This window comes from Chiloscyllium plagiosum, chromosome 22, assembly GCF_004010195.1.
Source record: "Chiloscyllium plagiosum isolate BGI_BamShark_2017 chromosome 22, ASM401019v2, whole genome shotgun sequence".
NCBI lineage: Eukaryota > Metazoa > Chordata > Chondrichthyes > Orectolobiformes > Hemiscylliidae > Chiloscyllium > Chiloscyllium plagiosum.
The window spans coordinates 4017925-4037290 of NC_057731.1; the positions used below are offsets into that span (position 1 = coordinate 4017925).

At 41.9% G+C, this 19366-nt stretch overlaps 1 protein-coding gene across 3 annotated transcripts in view; it reads right to left on the minus strand.

The window, feature by feature from the left end:
- slc22a15 (solute carrier family 22 member 15) overlaps nucleotides 1-19366 on the minus strand; it is a 79887-nt gene that overhangs the window by 8627 nt on the left and 51894 nt on the right. Inside the window, exons 9-11 of one of the 3 annotated variants that reach the window (XR_006314884.1) lie at nucleotides 18435-18507; nucleotides 13367-13531; nucleotides 9005-9188 (exon numbers count right to left, since the gene is read on the minus strand). Coding sequence is in view for 2 of the 3 variants with exons in the window: in XM_043712293.1 (XP_043568228.1) it covers nucleotides 9156-9188; nucleotides 13367-13531; nucleotides 18435-18507 (271 nt within the window). In the remaining variant the exon portion in view is untranslated. Of the gene's footprint in view, nucleotides 1-5840; nucleotides 9655-13366; nucleotides 13532-18434; nucleotides 18508-19366 lie in introns of those variants that run through there. The other 2 variants (XM_043712293.1, XM_043712294.1) reach the window with 2 other exon arrangements.

Genomic DNA, 19366 nt, shown 5'->3' on the forward strand with positions numbered 1-19366 from the left:
GAAGCTCACCAGTTGGCTCCAAGGTGCAGTCATACTTTGGCAGTTCTTTTATCATCCATCAGTAACCTCCAGTTGTCACTTTCTTGAATGCAGGCACCTTCTACGATAATCTATTGTCAGCACTGGCACTTTGTCACGTTCCTGAATGACCTTTTCACAGTCCGCTGAATTTACGCTTATCTGTTATGACACTCTTCTTTCAAAAATCTTCGAAAATTTCTCTGGGTCTACTGTAAATTCTGATTAACCCCTCAGAAGAATGCTTTTCATATTATCTGATAAGGTACTTGCTCTATACATACTTCCTTTGCAGATCCATTGGTAGCTTCAAGATCACAACACAAGATATCACTGTTCATCACTAGTTCGCCTTTGTAAAGAAGCACTAAAGTCAATATATCACAACATGCTTCAACTTCTTAAATCATTCCATCATTGTCTTTCCTGTGGATCTACTCTGTTAATCATTGTGGGAACATGTTCCTGACCACCATTCTCAATTAGCCTTTTTATCTTTTATCTTAACAGTCTCCCTTCTCCTACTGACAGCTTTATTAACAAAGCAGCCTTCTGGTTTGGCACTTACTGACAGCCAGGCCCAGTTGGTAGCGCATTTGCCTTTGAATTACAAGGTTCACGGTTCAAATCCTACTCCAGAGTTATAGCACAAAAATAAAACTGATACAGCAATGCAGTACAGAGAGAGCACTGTGCCACCTATCACTGATAAAGGCTCCTTGGACAGTATTTTTCAGCATGCAACATTTGCCACATAGAAGGATGGGACAGCAAATGCATGGGAACACCACTACCTCAGATGTTTCCCCTCCAAGTTACACACTTTCTTAACTTGGAACTGCATTCACCATTTCTTCCCAGTGTCAAAATCCTGATATTTCATCTGTAACAGCACTGTGAGCATTCCTACAGCATATGGACTGTAATGGTTTAAAAAGGTGACATCACCAACATCACTTCTGCACCCAATAACGCCGCACACCAGAACTCAACCAGCAGCATTGCCGAAGTCATATATTACGTCACTTCTGCCCCCTAAGGTACCACTGGGGACCCCTCTTCTGCCCCCATGGTGAGCATCTCTTCTGTTCGTGACGTCACTCCCAACCCCATGACCACACTCACATCATCCCCACTCCCAGCTCCAGCCTCAAACCAGATCCTAGCTCTGAGCCCTGCTGTGTTTTTACCATTCCCCTAGACCGCTCTCTTATTGAGGAAGAACGATCATTCCTCAGCAATGGCCCCACCTTCATCCCATTATGCTCCCAGACGAATGAGTTTGACACACATTGCAATCCTGAATATTTTTTCTGCCACCTCAGCTATCTGAGCTCACTTTTTCCATCAAGTCTCCCACCCATCTTCCAAGGACCCCTTCTCCCACCTCCAAAACATTCCATCTAGCTGGTCACCCTTGCCAATCTGTCACCCGCTCTTGATCTCTTCATTTCCAACTGCCGCCGTGACATAAACCCCGTCTCACTCACTCCAACCTCTCACTCTCACAACACACAGCCCTCTACTCCCTCCTCTCCAACCGCAGCATCACCATCAAACCAGCAGACAAGGTGGGGGGCATAGCAGTAGTTTGGTGCACCAACCTCTACACCACTCAAGCCAGGTGCCAATTCACAGACACCACCTCCTACAGCCCCCTCGACCATGACCCCACCCCCAACACCAAACCATCATCTCCCAGACCATCCACAAACTCATCACTTCTGAGGATCTCCCATCCACAGCCTCCAACCTCATGGTCTGCAAACGCCACACCGTCCATTTCTACCTCCTCCCCAAGATTCACAAAGCTGACTGCCCTGATCGACCCATTGTCTCAGCCTGCGTCTGCCCCACTGAACTCCTCTCTGCATACCTTGACACTGTACTGTTCCCCGTAGTCCAGGAATTCCCCACCTATGTTCAGAAAACCACCCACACACTTCTCCTCCAAGACTTCCATTTCCCGGGCCTCCAATGCCTTATCTTCACTGTGGACATCCAATTCCTCAACACATCCAAGGCCTCCAATCCCTCCATTTCTTCCTCTCACACAGACCCAAACAGTACCCTTCCACTGACACTCATTCGCCTCGCTCAACTAGTCCTCACCCTCACAGCTTCTCCTTCCAATCCTCCCACTTCCTTCAAACCAAAGGGGTAGCCATGGACACCCGTATGGGCCAGCTATGCCTGCCTCTTTGTCCGGTACATGGAACAGCCCATCTTCCACAGCTACACCGGCACCATTCCCCACCTTTTCCTCCGCTACATTGATGACTGTATCAACGTCACCTTGTGCTCCACAAATTTCACAAACACCTTCCACCTTGACCTCAAATTCACCTGGACCATCTTGGACCTCTCCATCTCTGGCGACCGACTCAACACAAACAATTACTACAAACCCACTGACTCCTACAGCTATGTGGACTACACCTCCTCCCACCCTGCCTCCTTTAAAAATGCTATCCCTTATTCCAAATTCCTGTACCTTCGCAGAATCTGTTCCCAGGAGGACCAATTCCACCACAGAACATCGCAGATGCCTCCTTCTTCAAAAGACCGCAATTTCCCCTCCCACGTGGTCGCCAATGCCCTCAAGCGCATCTCCTCCACTTCCCACACCTCTGGCCTCGAACCTCACCCCTCCACTCGCAACAGGGACAGAACCCCTCTGGTCCACAGCTTCCACCCCACCAACCTCCAGATACATTGCATCATCCTCCACCATATCCTCCGTCTGCAAGCAGATTCCATCCCTACCTGTATTTCAGAGAGACCTCTCCCTCTGCAACTCCTTCGTCAGATCCACCCTCTCCCCCACCAGCCAATCCCCAGCACCTTCCCCTGTCATCACAGGAAGTGCAAAACCTGCACCCACACATTCCCCCACATCTCTATCAAAGATCCCAAAGGATCTTTCCACATCTGACAGAAATTTATCTGTACTTCCACGCATGTTATCTACTGTATCCGTTGCACCTGATGTAGTCTCCTCTACATCGGGGAGACAGGACACCAACTTGCGGATCATTTCAGAGAACACCTCTGGGACACCCAACAAAACACACCACCCTGTGGCTGAACACTTCAACTCCCCCTCCCACTCCACCAAGGACATATAGGTCCTGAGCCTCCTCCATCACCAAACGCTTACCACTAGACACCTGGAAGAAGGATGCCTCATCTTCCGCCTTGGGACCCTCCAACCATACGGGATCAATGTTGGTTTTACCAGTTTCTTTATTTTCCCACCCCCCCACCTTCTCCCAGCCCCAACCCTCCAACTCGGCACCGCCCTGTTGAGCAGTCTTATCTGTCCATCTTCCTTCCTTCCCACCCATTCGGTCCACCCTCTCCTCCGACCGATCACTTCCACCCCCACCTTCATCTACATATCACATTCCCAGCTAGCACCACCCCGCTCCCATTTAGTTCTCAGATCCTGGCCCACAAGCCTCATTCCTGATGAAGGGCTTATGCCCGTAACGTTGATTCTCCTGCTCCCCGGATGCTGCTTCACCTGGTGTGCTTTTCCAGCATCACACTCTCAATTTAAAAAGGTACCTCACCACCCATCTTTTCTCTGCCATTGTGTGATGGACCATGACGTACTGTTTGAGCAATGCTAGGGACAAACACAGAAGTGAGTGCACTTCCAAAGGGATTAAATCACTGTGAAACACTTTGCGGTGTTAGGAACAAAAACAATCCAAGTCAATCATTCTTTCTGCATAAATTGAAATTCTTCACTTTTTCTCACATGTTAAATTTGTTAGAAGTTGTAAATACTAAACACTACGTGGGAATATATTTTGACAATTCTGTTTCTTCGTTCACTTTTCTCTTGCCTTCATTCATTCACTCTCACCCTCCCCCAAGCACCTGTATTTCTCCTTACTCTTCATTCCCCCTTCGCTTCACATATTTTCTACATCATCGTCAGAATTCTCCCTGTGTCTTTTGCTCTGGTGTCAATTACACCTACCCTCCTCAAAATTTCTTTGTGTGCTTTCAGTCTTTTAATTCTTCCTTGCTTCCTGCATCATATCTTAGCCATGATTTTTTACGCAGCTGGTTATGAAGACCTAGAATCAACTACTTTGAAAATTGGTAGAATCACAAGTAACTTTGAGAAAGGACAGCATATATAATTGAAAAGGAAGTTGCAGGATGAGGAGAGTGGCAGAATAAGCCTATCTGAGCAAATCTTTCAAAGAACCAGCATGTTTTGTTTGACCAAGAAACTCGTAAGTGCTGTAAGACTGTGTGATTAATCCATCTCCCCTCCAATTCCTCGACATATCCATCCGTATATTTACAATAAAAACATAAAGAACTGCGGATGCTGTAAAGAAAGAAAAACACAAATTGCTGGAAAAGCTCAACAGGTCTGGTAGCATCTATGGAGAGAAATCAGAGTTAATACTTCACGTCTAGTGACCTTTCCTCATAACTGTTAGTAGCTAGGAAAATGTTGGTTTATATGCAGAAGATAGGATGGGGGCAGGGGGTTAGGAGTGAACTATAAGTGGGGATAGAGCCCACAGATAGAGAGGGACAGTTGTACAGACAAAAGAGTGGATAATAATCTAGCTTGGAGGGTGAATAGCTGTTGGTGGGGACACCTAAGAGATTAAAAAAAAGAGATTATTAAAAGCTTAGACAAAGAGGTAAGTTTTAAGGAACATCTTAAAAGAAGAGAGAGTTTAAAAAGTGAAATCTAAAAGACAGGACTGAGGGGGTTGGACATGGCCATAAATGAGCGAGTGATGAAAACAGAAAGCAGCAAAAGGCCAGAATTGAAGGAACACCAAGATCCTGGTGACTGGTTGTTGTTTTCAGAGTGCTGGGAGAAGGAAGAGAGACAGACAGTTGCAGATTGAAGGATGCCTTCAAAAACAAATTTCACATGATCCTGTATTTCAGCTGTCATGCTCCTACACCTGCAATAAACTAGAACATTACATGAGAGAATTCCAAAGGTGAAGTGAGGGACTGCCCCTGGCATTAAAGCAGCACTTGTCCAAGCATGTAATCATGCAGCTCCAGCAAGCTCAGCAAAGACTAGAGTCATACCTAGCACTAGGGAAGATGTTGCAGTTGTTCAAAGACAATCATCATAGCTACAGGGCAGCTGTGCATGAGTTCCTCAGGTTAGAATCCTTGGTCCAACCATCCTTTTCCATTTCATCAATGAACTGCCTTCCATAAGGTCACTGACGTTCACTGATGACTGAACAATTTTTGACATTGTTTGCAACTCCTCAGATATTGAGATAGTCCATGCCTAAATGCAGTAAGACCTTGACAACGTTCAGGCTTGAGCTGATAAATGTCAAGTAACATTCACTGCACACAAGAGCCAGTTAATGACCATCTCTAACAAGAGAGAATCTGACCATTGCCTCTCAACATTCAATGGAATTCTGCTGCAGAATCAACATCCTGGGTGTTACCATTAATCAGAAACTGAACTGGCCCAGCCATATAAATACAATGGCTACAAGAGCAGGTCAGAAGGTAGGAATCCTTGATGAGCATCTCACCTCCTGACTCCTCAAAGCCTGTCCACCACCTACAAGTCAGAAGCATGATGGAATATTTTCTACTTGTCTGGATGAGAGCAGTTCCACCAAGAGTCAAGATGCTCAACAGTAATCTAAACTACAAAATCTGCAGCTCTTTTCCAAATAAATCCAGTTTGTGCATTTATCACGATATACAAGTCGGACATTTCAAATTAATAACAGGTCTGTCCTCTCACTTTGAAAATATTGACACAATGAAGAATGAGAAAATAAGTAAACAGCAGCTCAGGGAAAATTTCCTATTATATTTGACGTCACATTTCATGGTACAGTTACACATGTGGCAGGTTTTCAGTATATAAAAATGAGATACAATGCATTCTGGTCAACTGTCAGCAAGCTCTCATAATCGATACGTGGAGATGTCACATTTGAGAACTGGTTAAACAAAAGCATAATAGTTTTGAACGAGGAAGATATGAAACTGATCGTTTAACTTAGTGACAGTGAGATTTTCAGCTTGACAATGAAGGATGGATCCATGAGTGGTGGTTCCTCGACTATGCCAGTTTTATACCCAACCAGCTAGTTAAAAAGCTCCTGACAAGGCAAGCTCGGGTTGTTGGTTGGGGATGGTGAATGTCTCTCTTTCACCAGCACACAGACGCCAGGCAGGGTACATAAAGTGACAAGCCACATTTTAGGGACAAAGTCCAGTACAGTATAAATGCTGAGTTACTGATTCCACATAGCTGCATGTCACAAACCACTGACGGTGTGGAATGTTCTTTGCTCAACAAATGGCTGTTCTTCATATGGTCTAACTTAAAAATTACAAATAGGTTCAGCGAAGTATCCGGCTTCCACGGACAAAGGTTTCTGTTTCGTTTTCAGCTCCACACAGATATTGTAACAAACATAATTGCCAGTAATAAATTCACTAATACATATATAATGGCAACATTAACTTAAAACTATTGAAGTAGATATCTACAATATTACATTTAATTAAGTAAACCCCAGTCAGCATGCCTATCATCTCCTATTTGAATTGCCCTACATCTCCCACACTTGACATCTTAGTCCATCTCGTAAACTGCCTTGCTTTGACACCAATTTCTTTACTATTGCTCCAGGCCCAGAAAGGGCTAACTCTTGGGGTGAAGTGTTATCAAGTCGAGCAGCATCCCAGCTCACTACCCAATGAGATCTCAAGGAAGCAACCCTCACAATGAAGCTCTCACAGCTGAGCATCAGTCAGAAAGTCCTGAGAGGGGAGATAGCCAAGCCTGATTCCTCTCAGGTCCAGAGCCCATTGAGGCACTTTTCAATAGGGGTCACAGGATAGTAATCAGCTTCAGTAATCATGGACCATTTTCCCACCATTAATGTCACCTACTACTGTTACTCTAGCTGGGATTAGTGATATTAGTTCATACTGAGATATTCCAGTCTCACTTCGCTGAACACATTTTTTAAACCTTGTCTCAACATCTTTTGTATGTTCTTGTTCTCTGTTTTCAAGGTCCTTGCGACTTTTTAACAAAAGGGTCTGATAGGTAAGAAAGGTTCTTGCTACAGAAATTTCACAGTGTTTGCCCTGTGAAATAAAAGTCTTCCCTGTGCTTTAAAAAAAAAGCATTATGCAATGGAAAAGACATAACGAGCCAGGAGCTTAGGGCATAGATACTGTGTTATCAGTGAAATTGAGTTACGTAGCTTTCAACAACAAGTAGACATGCATTCAAGTCATTACAGAGTGCAAAATGAAACTATGAACTTTCATCATTGACAAGGCATTTGTAGCCCAGATGATCAAATCCATCCATCCAGCCATGGAGCTTGGGTAGGGTTAATTTTACAAACTAACTATTTCTGATTAAACCTTTGCAAAATGCAAAACACTCAATTTATTTGCAATAACTGAATACTGTTTTGAACAAACTAATGATCCTTTGAAATATCTAAAGATACCTGACAGGCAAAAGCATGACAGTACCAGGCCTCAACTGCAACGGAGCAGAAATCCTTAGCTTCCCTTGAAACCAACTGGATGATCAAGCTGCAGACTATCTGGGGTTAATGCAGTCACAGTTCAAGCTGCCAGAGTGGAAAGTCGAGTCACTGGATCCATCTGCCACAGTCAAAGAGCATATTATTTCTATATTCATCTTCCACAATGGGTTCACACATCCACCTTCCAGAGTCAGTTAGATCGCTGGATCCACCTTCCAGTTATGGAGCTGGGTCACTAGAAGTACGTGACAGAGTTGGAACATGGGCAATTTGGTCACTAGGTTCTGCACATCTCCCAAAGAGAAACAGAAATGCAAAACATACAAGAATAAAGTAGCTTTCCTTTCTCTTTAACAGATGTTGCAGACCAATCCTACATTTTGTCTACCTGCCAAACAGAATATGAGCAGAGGATCCAAAATGTCTTTGGACAAATGACAGGCAACACTGAAGTCAGTTGGCAACCTGTTGCTGGGCGGTGTCATTCAACTGCAGTTAAATGCTGCAGAATAAACGTAATACACACTTAAATGATAAATATTGCACATTAGATGAGAACCATTAGCAATGCTATTAAAATATAAATCAAACCTAAATGGACGCATATGGAAAGCTATCAAATAGCTATCCAAAACGGACGGTTTGTGAGATAAATTATTCTGGAAGATTTCATCTGAACTTACAATAATTCAAGGTTTAAAGATTTATCTTTTGGTTTTCTTGCAAATCTTGGAACAATAAGGCATCAGAATTGGACACCACAATCCAATTCACTTGAAGGGACATTTGAGACTGCAACAGCAAAGGAGTGATAAAATGCCTAGATACATATTGCACCTACAATATTAAGTAATTCTAACCAGAGACATTTTTCTATTAACTGAAAACTGTAGCATTGTTGGGCTCCTTAATACAGGAGAGCAAAACTGAAGCATTTCGGAATATCTGTAAATGGAAAAAACGTAGATCCTTAAAAGGTGATCGTGTTAGAAGTGACAGGTGTCTAAACAGAGAGACTTCAGAGAGCTTAAAGCATGTCCAATACATACAAATCATTATAAGGCTCTCCATTACAATGCAAGGTGCATTAAAAAGAAACTGGAGCTTAAAGCTTCCCAAGCTTCAAAGTTATATTTTATGTTAAAACTCATAATTTACCCCAAAGGTCTTGTGAATAAATTCTAACACAAAATCTTTTGAAAGTGATGATACTCCTCAGATAATGCAGCAGCTTTGTGCTTGCGACAGCAGGACTCAAAGGCAAAAATACTTGCAAAACTGTACAAGCTGAAATGTAAACAATGGCAATTCATAGTTCCTGTTACCCAACTAATGTTGGGAAGTGAGTAACTGAGGTATTTCTTCAGCTTAAATAAGTCTTTCCTTAACCACTTAGCATGTTGGCATCTTGAAGATCCAGCTCATTTAAAACATACCAATTCAAAGTCTCTGAATTGTTTATATAACCTCCTGCAGAATCTTGTAAAATTTCTCCTTGCAATTCATGGTCCTCATCTGAATACATTTTTCTTACGTCCGGTAGATTGTCCTTCCAGTCTAAGTTCTGCTTTGCTAAGCCTCTCATCTTCATGACTGAGTGACGTTCTGTGATCCAACCCCCTGTTAAATTAATGGAAAACATATAAACAATTCAATCACTAACCAAATAGGCCCCTTAAAATGGCAGATGCTGCCTGAACTGCTGTGCTTTTCCAGCACCATTCTAACCCTTAAAATGACTGCTTTGCTACAATAACTTGCATTTATATAGCATCTTCAATGCAATAAAATGTCTATAGATGCATCATAGAAATGTTAACAAACAAATACGATGCAAACCCCCCCGTGACATAGGTAACCACTATCATTTTACCAGATGATAGGGCTGCTCTCTCAAAAGAGAGAAACAACTGGTTTGACCCAAGGCTCACCACACTTCAGACAAGGGGAGAGACTGAGAAGTAGAATTGGTCCTGGTAACCTCAGGCGGTGCAGGAATTGAACGAACACTGCTGCCATCACTCTGAATTGCAAACCAGCAGTCCAGCCAACTGGTGTAAATCGATCCAGGAAATCAACAGATAGGCTTTAAGGAAGATTTTAGAGAGGTTAGAGGGGGTTAGGGAAAGATTTCTGAAGCTCAAGTCACAAACAGGTGAGGGTAAGACTATCAGTAGGGAGGCAAAGTAAATCACAGAAATGCAAATGGCCACAACTGGAAGAGTTTAGACATCTCAAAGGAGAGCTGGACGATATAGATAACTGAAGGGCAAATCTACTGAGAGATCCAAACACAGGGATGACATTTTAAATTAAGGCATTGCTGGACTGGGAGCCATGGGACATCAACAATCATAGGGCAGTGACAGGTCAACAGAACTTAAGAGAGTCAGGATACATGCTGTAGAATGGGAATGCTGATACCGAATGTACAATAGCATGAATACTTAGACTGAATTTTAACTTCAATGTCAGGAAACAACTGACTTTTGACACTGAAGAGAAAACCGCAAAATTTCAGATTTCAATTATAGAGTCAAAGACATGCACAGCACAGAAGCAGACCCTTCAGTCCAACTCATCCATGCTGACCAGATAATCTAACTTAACGTAGTCCCATTTGCTGGCACCCAGCCCACATCCCTCTAAACCCTTCCTATTCCTTTTCCCCAACCAGATCCCTTTTAAATGCTGCAATTGTACCAGCCTCCACCACTTCCTCTGATAGCTTATTCCATACACACACCACCCTCTGTGGGAAAAAGTTGCTCCTTAGGTCCCTTTGATATCTTTCTCACTCTAAACCTATGCCTTCTAGACTCCCCAACTCCAGGGAAAAGACTTTGTCTATTTATCCTATCCATGCCCCTCATAATTTTACAAACCTCTATAAGGTCACCCTTCAGCCCCCAATGCTCCAAGGAAAACAGCCCCAGCCTGTTCAGCCTCTCCTTATGGCTCAAACCCTCCAGGCCTGGCAACATCCTTGTAAATCTTTTCTGAACCCTCTCAAGTTTCACAACAATCATTCCGATAGGAAGGAGAGCAGAATTGCAATATTCCAACAGTGGCCTAACCAATGTCCTGTACAGCTGCAACATGACCTCCCAACTACTGTACTCAATACTCTGACCAGTAAAGGAAAGCATACCAAACGCCTTCTTCACTATCCTATCTACCTGCGACTCCACTTTCAAGGAGCTGTGAACCTGCACTCCAAGGTCTCTTTGTAATTAATGTGAAGAAAGTCTTACATGTATTTTTCAAACATTTCACAACTATAATAAAATATTAAACAGATTTTACGCTTTGTACATAACTGATCAGAGCTCAAAGTGTGTTCAAAACCACTACATTTCAGATCTCAATTTTTTGTACAACAGCAAAAATAAATTCTTCCTTGAACCAATGCAATCAACAAATGAAAAACAGAATACCACAGGAACAGGCCCTTCGCCAACACATGATGCCTTTCTAAACTAAACCCTTTTACCTCTCAGTGGTCCATGTCTCTCTATTCCCTGTCTATTAGTACAGGGCGACTGCAGTATCTGCAGAATCAACTGCGGTTTCAGTTATCCAGTTTGCCACGGCCCAAAAATATTACATGGAACATTCTAGAACCAGGCACAAGGGGGCTGCCGGTGAGGTAAATTTCCCATTTAAATGAAAGGGTTTGCAACTATCCACGGTTTCGGGCATCTGCGGTTGGCCTTGGAAAGTACTGCCCGCAGATATGGCGTGGAGCAGGTACTGTATATCTGTCAAGATGCCTCAAACATTGCTATTGTATCCACCTCCACCACTTCCTCTGGCAGCGCATTCCAGGCATTAACCATCCTCTTTATAAAAAACTTGCCTCTTACATTTCCTTTAAACTTACCCCCTTTTACCTTAGACCTCACCTAGTAATTGACATTTCTATCCTGGGAAAAAGATTGTTTCTCCATTCTATCCATGCCTCTCAATTCTATAAACTTTTATTAGGTCACAACTCATCTTTCAACACTCAAATGAAAACAACCAAACAAAGTTTGTCCAATCTCTCCTCATATCTAATATCCTCCAAATCAGGCAATGTCCTGGTACATTCTTTCTGTACCTGCTACAAAGCTTCCACATCCTTCTGCTAGTGTGGCAACCAGAATACTGCATACAATATTCCAAATGTGGCCTAACTAAAGTTCTATACAGCTGCAACATGACTTGCCAATTTTTAGACTCTATGCCCCAACCAATGAAGGTAAGCATGTTATATACCTCCATGACCACTTTTATCCATTTGTGTTGCCAATTTCAGGGAACTGTGGACCTGCTTGTCCAGATCCCTCCATATGTTAATGCTTCTAAGGATTCTACCATTTATTATATAATTCCTTCTTGCATTGATTCATCCAAAATGCATTACCTCAGGATTAAACTCCATCTGCCATTTCTCCACCCAGGCGTCCAGCCTACCTATATCCTGCTATGTCCTCCGGCAATCCTCCTCACTATCCCCAGCTCCCCCAATCTTTGCATTGTCTGCAGCCTCACCAATTAAGCCACCTACATGTTCCTCAAACAACAGGAGTCTCAGCACTGATCCCTGTGGAACACCACTGGTCACAGACTTCCATTCACAAAAAACAACTTTCCACCACTATTCTGTCTTTGATAACTCAGCCAGTTCTGTATCAATCTTACCAGCTTACACAGATCCCATGTGACTTCACCTTTTGTATTAGCCTGCCATGAGGGACCTTGTTAAAGGCCTTGCTAAAGTCCATATAGACACCATCTACTGCCCTGCCCTCAATCACCTTTGTCACTTCCTCAAAAAGATTCAAATAAGCATGAGACACATCCTTCCCCGCACAAAGCCATGCTGCGTAACTCAAATAAGTCCATATTCTTCCAAATGCGAGTAAATCCTATCCCCAAGAACCTTCTTCAATAATTTTTTTACCACTGACATAAGGCTTACCAGCCCACAATTTCGCAAATTATCCCTGCTGCTCTTCTTAAACAAAGGAACAACTTAGACAACAAAGGAACAACTCTAGGACCTCTCCTGTGACTAAAGGGGATACAAAGATTTCACACAAGGGACAAGGCCTCAGCAATTTCCTCACCTGCTTTTCTCAGCATTTTGGGATAGATCTCATCAGGTCCTATGGCTTGTCTACCTTAATGCTTTTCAAAACACCAACAAAACACCAACACCTCCTTCTTCAGAGGAAGGGTCACTGGACCCAAAACATTACCTCTGCTTTCTCTCCACAGCTGCTGGCAAACCTGAATTTCTCCAGCAATTTCTGTTTTTGTTTAGAATATAATTGTCCTTTAACAACAGTTACCTGTACAGCTTTAGTTATATAGTTTAAAAAACAAGTTACCACTAAGAATATGCATTTATAATACTCATCAAGTCCACTATGATTAAACTGTCCTGTGTAATTGGTACACAAGATTTGGAATCTAAATTTTTTTGGCATTTGAAAACTTATAAAACAGACCTTAGTATTGTTCCTGCAACTACAAATTTTAACCATCTCAAAATTGCTTAAAAATGGACACAGAGTGAAAACCATTTGATGATTTGGGGTAACATTGGCTTGATGGGAAAGGCCAACTTCCAGCATAGCATTTCTTAAACCATCACAATAATCGCTGAGTGGTCTTGCATTTGAAATTCCACAATCTTTCGTACTGTGTTGAGAAGAAGATGGTCAATCGATTAGATCCCGAGGCAGTGAGAAAAGAAATGTGGAATCAAAGTTACAACAAATAGAAATGCAAACCAAAATGGAACTCACTTTTTTCCTTTTGTCTTCAAGCTTCTGGTAGGTTGGAGTGTGAAGATCTTCTATTGACTCTGCAATTGGTTTATTTAATGTTTCTGGAAGCAGGAGACCCAGGAATCCTGCTGACATCCCAGCAATTCCAAACACTATAAATGGCATTGATGGATTCAACGACTTCTGCAACACAAGAATGCTCACCTCAATACATGCTTGAACCAATAAGGCTAAGGAAAGACAAGAAAATAGGAACATTCTGAACTATCATTCAGCAAGATCACAGGTGATCTGCAAGCAAACATCTTATCTCCATCCTTACTGTCCAACAGTCAAGGGATCTAGCACTAACTGCTATTTGAAGAGGAGGATTTCAAACATCTACCATCCTTTCGGCAGGATTTTGACTGGGCTCTCTGGAGTAGAGTGGGAACTAGGAGTAGGTGCGTGGATAAGGAATTGGGATGGAAGTCAGGGAAAGCAATTAATCAGTCTGCACGTGGTTTCCCCAATACAGAGGAAATCACAATACGTGTTCTGAACTGTCAGCCGTAAAGTAAATCATTGTTACAATCAGGAGAGTTTGGGACTTTGGATATTGAGAGGGGATAAGGTAACACAGCAAGTGCAATGTCTCCTTGCAATTGCATGGAAACCTGTATCTGGGGAGTGGAGTATGATGACATGGAAGGAACAAAAGAGAAAATGAGCAGCTACTGCAGGTAAGTAGCAAAGTAACTGACATATTGATCTGTATTCATAAGAGATCAGAATACAAGGATAAGGAAGCATGGGGGCACAGTCTCAGGATGAGAGCTCAGTCATTCAGGACACAGTTGAGATGAAACATATTCACTGAGAGAGGTGTGAATATTTGGAATTTTCCATCCAGAGGATTATTATATCAATAAAAACAAAGTGCTGGAGATATCCAACAGCTCAGGTAGTATCTGTGCAGTGAGAAACAAAAGTTAAAGTCCAAACAGATCAACACAGACTTGAAACGCTAACGGCTTCCCTCTCCCCAGATGCTGCCAGGCTTGTGGAGTTTCTTCGACATTTTGTTTTTATTTCAAATTTCCAGCATCTCAGGATCAGAGTTAAACAGCACGGAAACAGATCCTGAGGTCTAACACATCCAAACCAACCAGATATCCAAAATTAATCTGGCCCCATTTGCCAGCATTTGGTCCATACACCTCTACATCCTTCCTATTCATATACCCATCCAATGCCTTTTAAATATTGTAATTGTACCAGCCGGCACCACCTCCTCTGGTGGCTCATTCCCTACATGCACCACCCTCTGCATAAAAATGTTACCCTTAATGTCCGTTTTAAATCTTTCCCTCTCACCCTAAACCAATGCCCTCTAGTTTTGGACTCCCCTACCCTGAAAAAAGGCCATTGCTATTCATCCTGTCCATGCTGCAATATTTTGCTTTCCTTAATACTCCATAATTGATGATATATTCAAGGCTGTGATAGATTGTTGATCTCCCAAGGAATAAAGGGATAATGGGAAGGAGGTGGCTAAATGAAGACTAGGCAGAAGATCAGCCATGCTCGCACTTGCAATTACCAGACTGATTCCTGGGATGGCTGGAGTGATGCATAAAGAGAGACTGGATTCACTGGAGTTTAGGAGAATGGGATGGGAGAGGGATCTCATAGAAACCTACAAAACTAACAGGACCAGACAGAGTAAACGCAGGAAGAATTCCCTCAATGTCTGATGATTCCAGAACCAGGGGTTATAGTTTAAGGGTACAGGGTAGTCCATTTAAAGCTGAGATGAGGAGAAAATTTATTCAGGAGAGGTGAACCTGTGGAAACTCTGCCACAGAAAGTGCTTTTGGCCAAAATACTGAATGTTTTCAAAAAGGACGTAAATACAGTTCTTATTGGATAAAGGGATCAAAGAGTATGGGGTAAAAATAGGGGCAGGGTACGAAGTAGGATGATTAGTCATGATCATACTGAATGGGGGAGCAGAATGAAAGGACCAAATGGTCTAGCCCTGCCTGCCCCTATTTTAAATGTTTCAACTGGCCATCTGATCTACTCCTGCTCCTCGTTCTCACGTCACAGCAATCCAGACATTGTCTGCCCAGGTTACTGTACAATTGAAACATGACTTCTATCCCCTCGTATCCTAATGTTCCAGATATAAACCTTCAACTTTTTAACATTATTTTCTCCATCTGATCATGACATCTTAATGAGTAGTGTATGACAGCCAACAAGTGTTTCTCATTCAACTCTCTTTAGGTCCAAAGTTGGTGACCTCACATTTGTTTCACATTTAATCCTTTACCTAATCTATCAGTTCCTTTGCAATTTTACACTTTCACCAAGATTGCTTACAATTTCTGTACATTTCCCAACATCTAAATCATTAACTAATACAAATGTTTGAGACCCCAACATAGATCGCTGCAGAATGCCACTAGTCAAGAGACTGTAATGACAGTAGCTTGCCATTATCCCTACTCTGTCTCCAGATGCTCAGCCAAATAGAACATAGAACATTACAGCGCAGTACAATGTTGCGATTGGTACGATATTGCGCTGACCTGTGAAACCAATCTGAAGCCTATCTATCCTATACTATTCCATTATCATCCATTTGTTTATCCAATGATCATTTAAATGCCCTTAAAGTTGGCGAGTCTACTACTGTTACAGGCAAGGTGTTCCAGACCCCTACTACCCTCTGAGTAAAGAAACTACCTCTGACCTCGGATGCTGCCTGACTTGCTGTGCTTTTCCCCCAACACTCTAATCTAGACTCTGTGTCAGCCTGGTCAATTTGCTTTGTTTAATAAACCACTTGTCAATTTCACCACGATTCTTGTTTGTGGTCTCTAATCCATTGGGCTAAATTTCTCTGGCAATAGCTAATCAGGTCAATAATTTACTTCCAATTCCATGAGCTTTCACTCTAGCTTGTACGTTCTGAGGAGAGACTTTAACAAATGTTCCTTGCAAACCTGACATCCACAAGCAAGAATTTTCACTACTTTTGGCAATTTCTTCAAATAATTCAATCAAGTTCGTTAGCATGACCTACTCTTTATAAACAGTTGGCTTTCTCTGATCAGCTGAAAATGTTTGGATGTTCAGTCACTCTAGCTTCAATTACAAACTGTAGAAATTTCCTGACAATAGATGTTATGTAACTTGGTCCATTATTTTGTGGTAAGCCTGTCACCTTTCTTAAACAGTCCCTGAATCAAGATAACTGGACAAGTACAGATGTTTTTAATGTTGTATGACACAGCAATGGAGCAGATAGAACCTAAATGTGGGCATCTACAATGTGTTAACACGGCAAATGCTGTGTGCTGAGTGAGGACACAAGCAAGCTCTTGTTATGATTAAGACCTGCTGATACTAATTGAAGAAAGGTGAGGTCCTTGTGATGTGTCCCTCCCCACTAGGCCACAAGGTCTAAATTCATGACTCAATTGCCCCAGCCCATACGTGTGTCACGGTATGTCCAACCAAGAAATCTAATGGTTTTGCAATGCACTGGTAGTGGCTCCATCTCTGGACCAGAAGGTCAGATACAAATTCCACTTGCCATGGAGGTGTGTCATAACACAGTCGAAAATGTTTGACTGAAAATATTTATAGAATCCAGTTCAGGGTCTTGTGCTGAGTGGTAATGCACCAACTTCTGGGCCAGGAGGTCCAGGTTCAAGACCCACCAGCCATAGAATAATGTCATTGTATATCTATTTAAAACCAATTATAGTAACTAGTTTCCACCCAGTTTGGACTGGTCTGTAAACGGGCAACATAATCTTCACCTCTGCTGTCCAGATTATTGTGAATAAATCTTTGTGGAAATCTTTGCCCTAGCTTGTTCCCATACCAGATGGATATTTACTGCTTTAACACAAAGTTCTCATCTGCTTCAAGACGAAGGTCATAGCTGAACAATATTGGTTACCAGATCACTTTGAGAGATATAAATAGAAGTACTTCTGATGCTAATGCTTTAAACAGGACATTTTTCAAACAGTGCAACAATGAAATATTGGTGTAACAAAGATCTTTACAAAATGAATTAAGCCAGAGATCACAAATAAATAGTTTTTTTCCAGTAAGAATGAAATCCACAATCCAAATAATTGAAGCTTCCTGCCACACAATACTAGTCAGGGACACATCGTTGAGAGGGGAAAGGGCCTTCAGAGATAGTAGCCTAATTAATGAACAACATAGTCAGGAAACTGTGCACTTCTTTAAAAAGAATTAAACATTGAGTGGAAATGATCACAATAAACTAAATCTGCTCTCAAATGTTCAGTATATCAAGGGCCAAAAGTTCCCTCCAGTTAGCAAGTAATTCAAACCATTTGAGACTTCACAACAATTAACTTGCCCTAATTTTAACAGATCTCCAGTAAACAGGAAAACTACATCAGGTGATGCACCTCATGCAAGGTCGATGTCATATATGAATATGAACACAAAGCACATATTTGCTACTTTGATTTCACAGAAACTTACAGGAAGCTAATTGGTCCATTATGCCTGCACTTTTTGAAAGAGCCAGCCAATTTATCCCACTCCCTTTCTCTTGTAACCTTGCATGTTTTTCCTTTGTCAGTATTTAGCCAATCCTCTTTTGAAATTTACTATGGGATCTGGTTTCACATTTCAGCAGAGTGTGGAAGACAACCACTCTCTGGAGAACGCACTTAATGATCCCTTTTCTTTTGTTTGTCAGTGTTTCCTTATTATCAATACTTCAGTGGTGGAAACAATTTTTCCTTATCTACACTACTAAAGTCCAACACTTTCATCAAATCACACTTCAATCAATTCAGTGCCAACTTCTTTATAGATTTTCCAATTTTCTGAAATGTTGCATCTCTGGTGGCATTCTAGTATGTCTCTTCTGCACCATCTTTATAGCCATGACATCATCCTGAAAGTATGGGAGCCAGGACTGGGCACAATAGCATGAGTCTACTTATGTTAAAAGGAGTTTCATATGAATGAGTGAGCACCCTGAAGTACCACCATGCAGGTTCAAGGAGGCTTCTACATATATAGAAAAGTTGAAACTAACCAGCGCGGGAACAAATGGTGCCAGAATCCCACCAACTCTGCATGACATTGAGCAGATTCCCAATCCAGCATTCCTGTGTGAAAGAAACCATATCAGATCAGAGCAGGTTTAAAAACTCAACTCTATAACTGCTCACGGTTCAATTATAAATCAGATGGCACTGCCCTCTCCAGAGGCCAAACACTTACAACCTAGAGGCAAGACATCAATTTTGCATCTTTAGGATTTCACGATAGAAATCTGATCAGTAATTCATGTTTCTTACTACAAACGGATACCTGGGTCATATTTCAGACATCTAGACATTAACTTCTAAAGTGAACTAGAAGTGAACTCAACTATCTCAAACAGCAAACACATTAAATTGTAAAGTAGAAATTCAGGAATTCAAAATGAGAATGTGTCCCACCATACAAACTCTTACATTCCCTCTTCAAGGACTCAATGTACTTACAATACTTGTACTGACACCTCCTGCATTACTGCACTCTCAATCTGGCATCATTTTATTATTTTATCAAGTCCTTCCCACAAACAAAATCAAGAAACTATAAAGATGGGTAGGTCAACCAAAGGGCAATTGGAATGTAACAATCTGGATGAATCGGATTTTGAAAAAGAAGTTTTTACAAATACATTAAGGACAAAAGGGTAACTAGGGAGAGAATAGGGCCCTTCAAAGAACAGAAAGCCGGCCATTATGGGGAGCCGCAGAAAATGGGGGAGATATTAAATGAGCATTTTGCATCAGTATTTACTGTGGAAAAGGATATGGAAGATATAGACTGTAGGGAAATACATGGTGATATCTTGCAGAATGTCCATAGGAGGAAGTGCAGGATGTTTTGAAATGGGTAAAGGTGGACAAATCCCCATAAGCTGATTAGGTGTTCCCTAGAACTCTGTGGGAAGCTAGAGAAGTGATTGCTGGG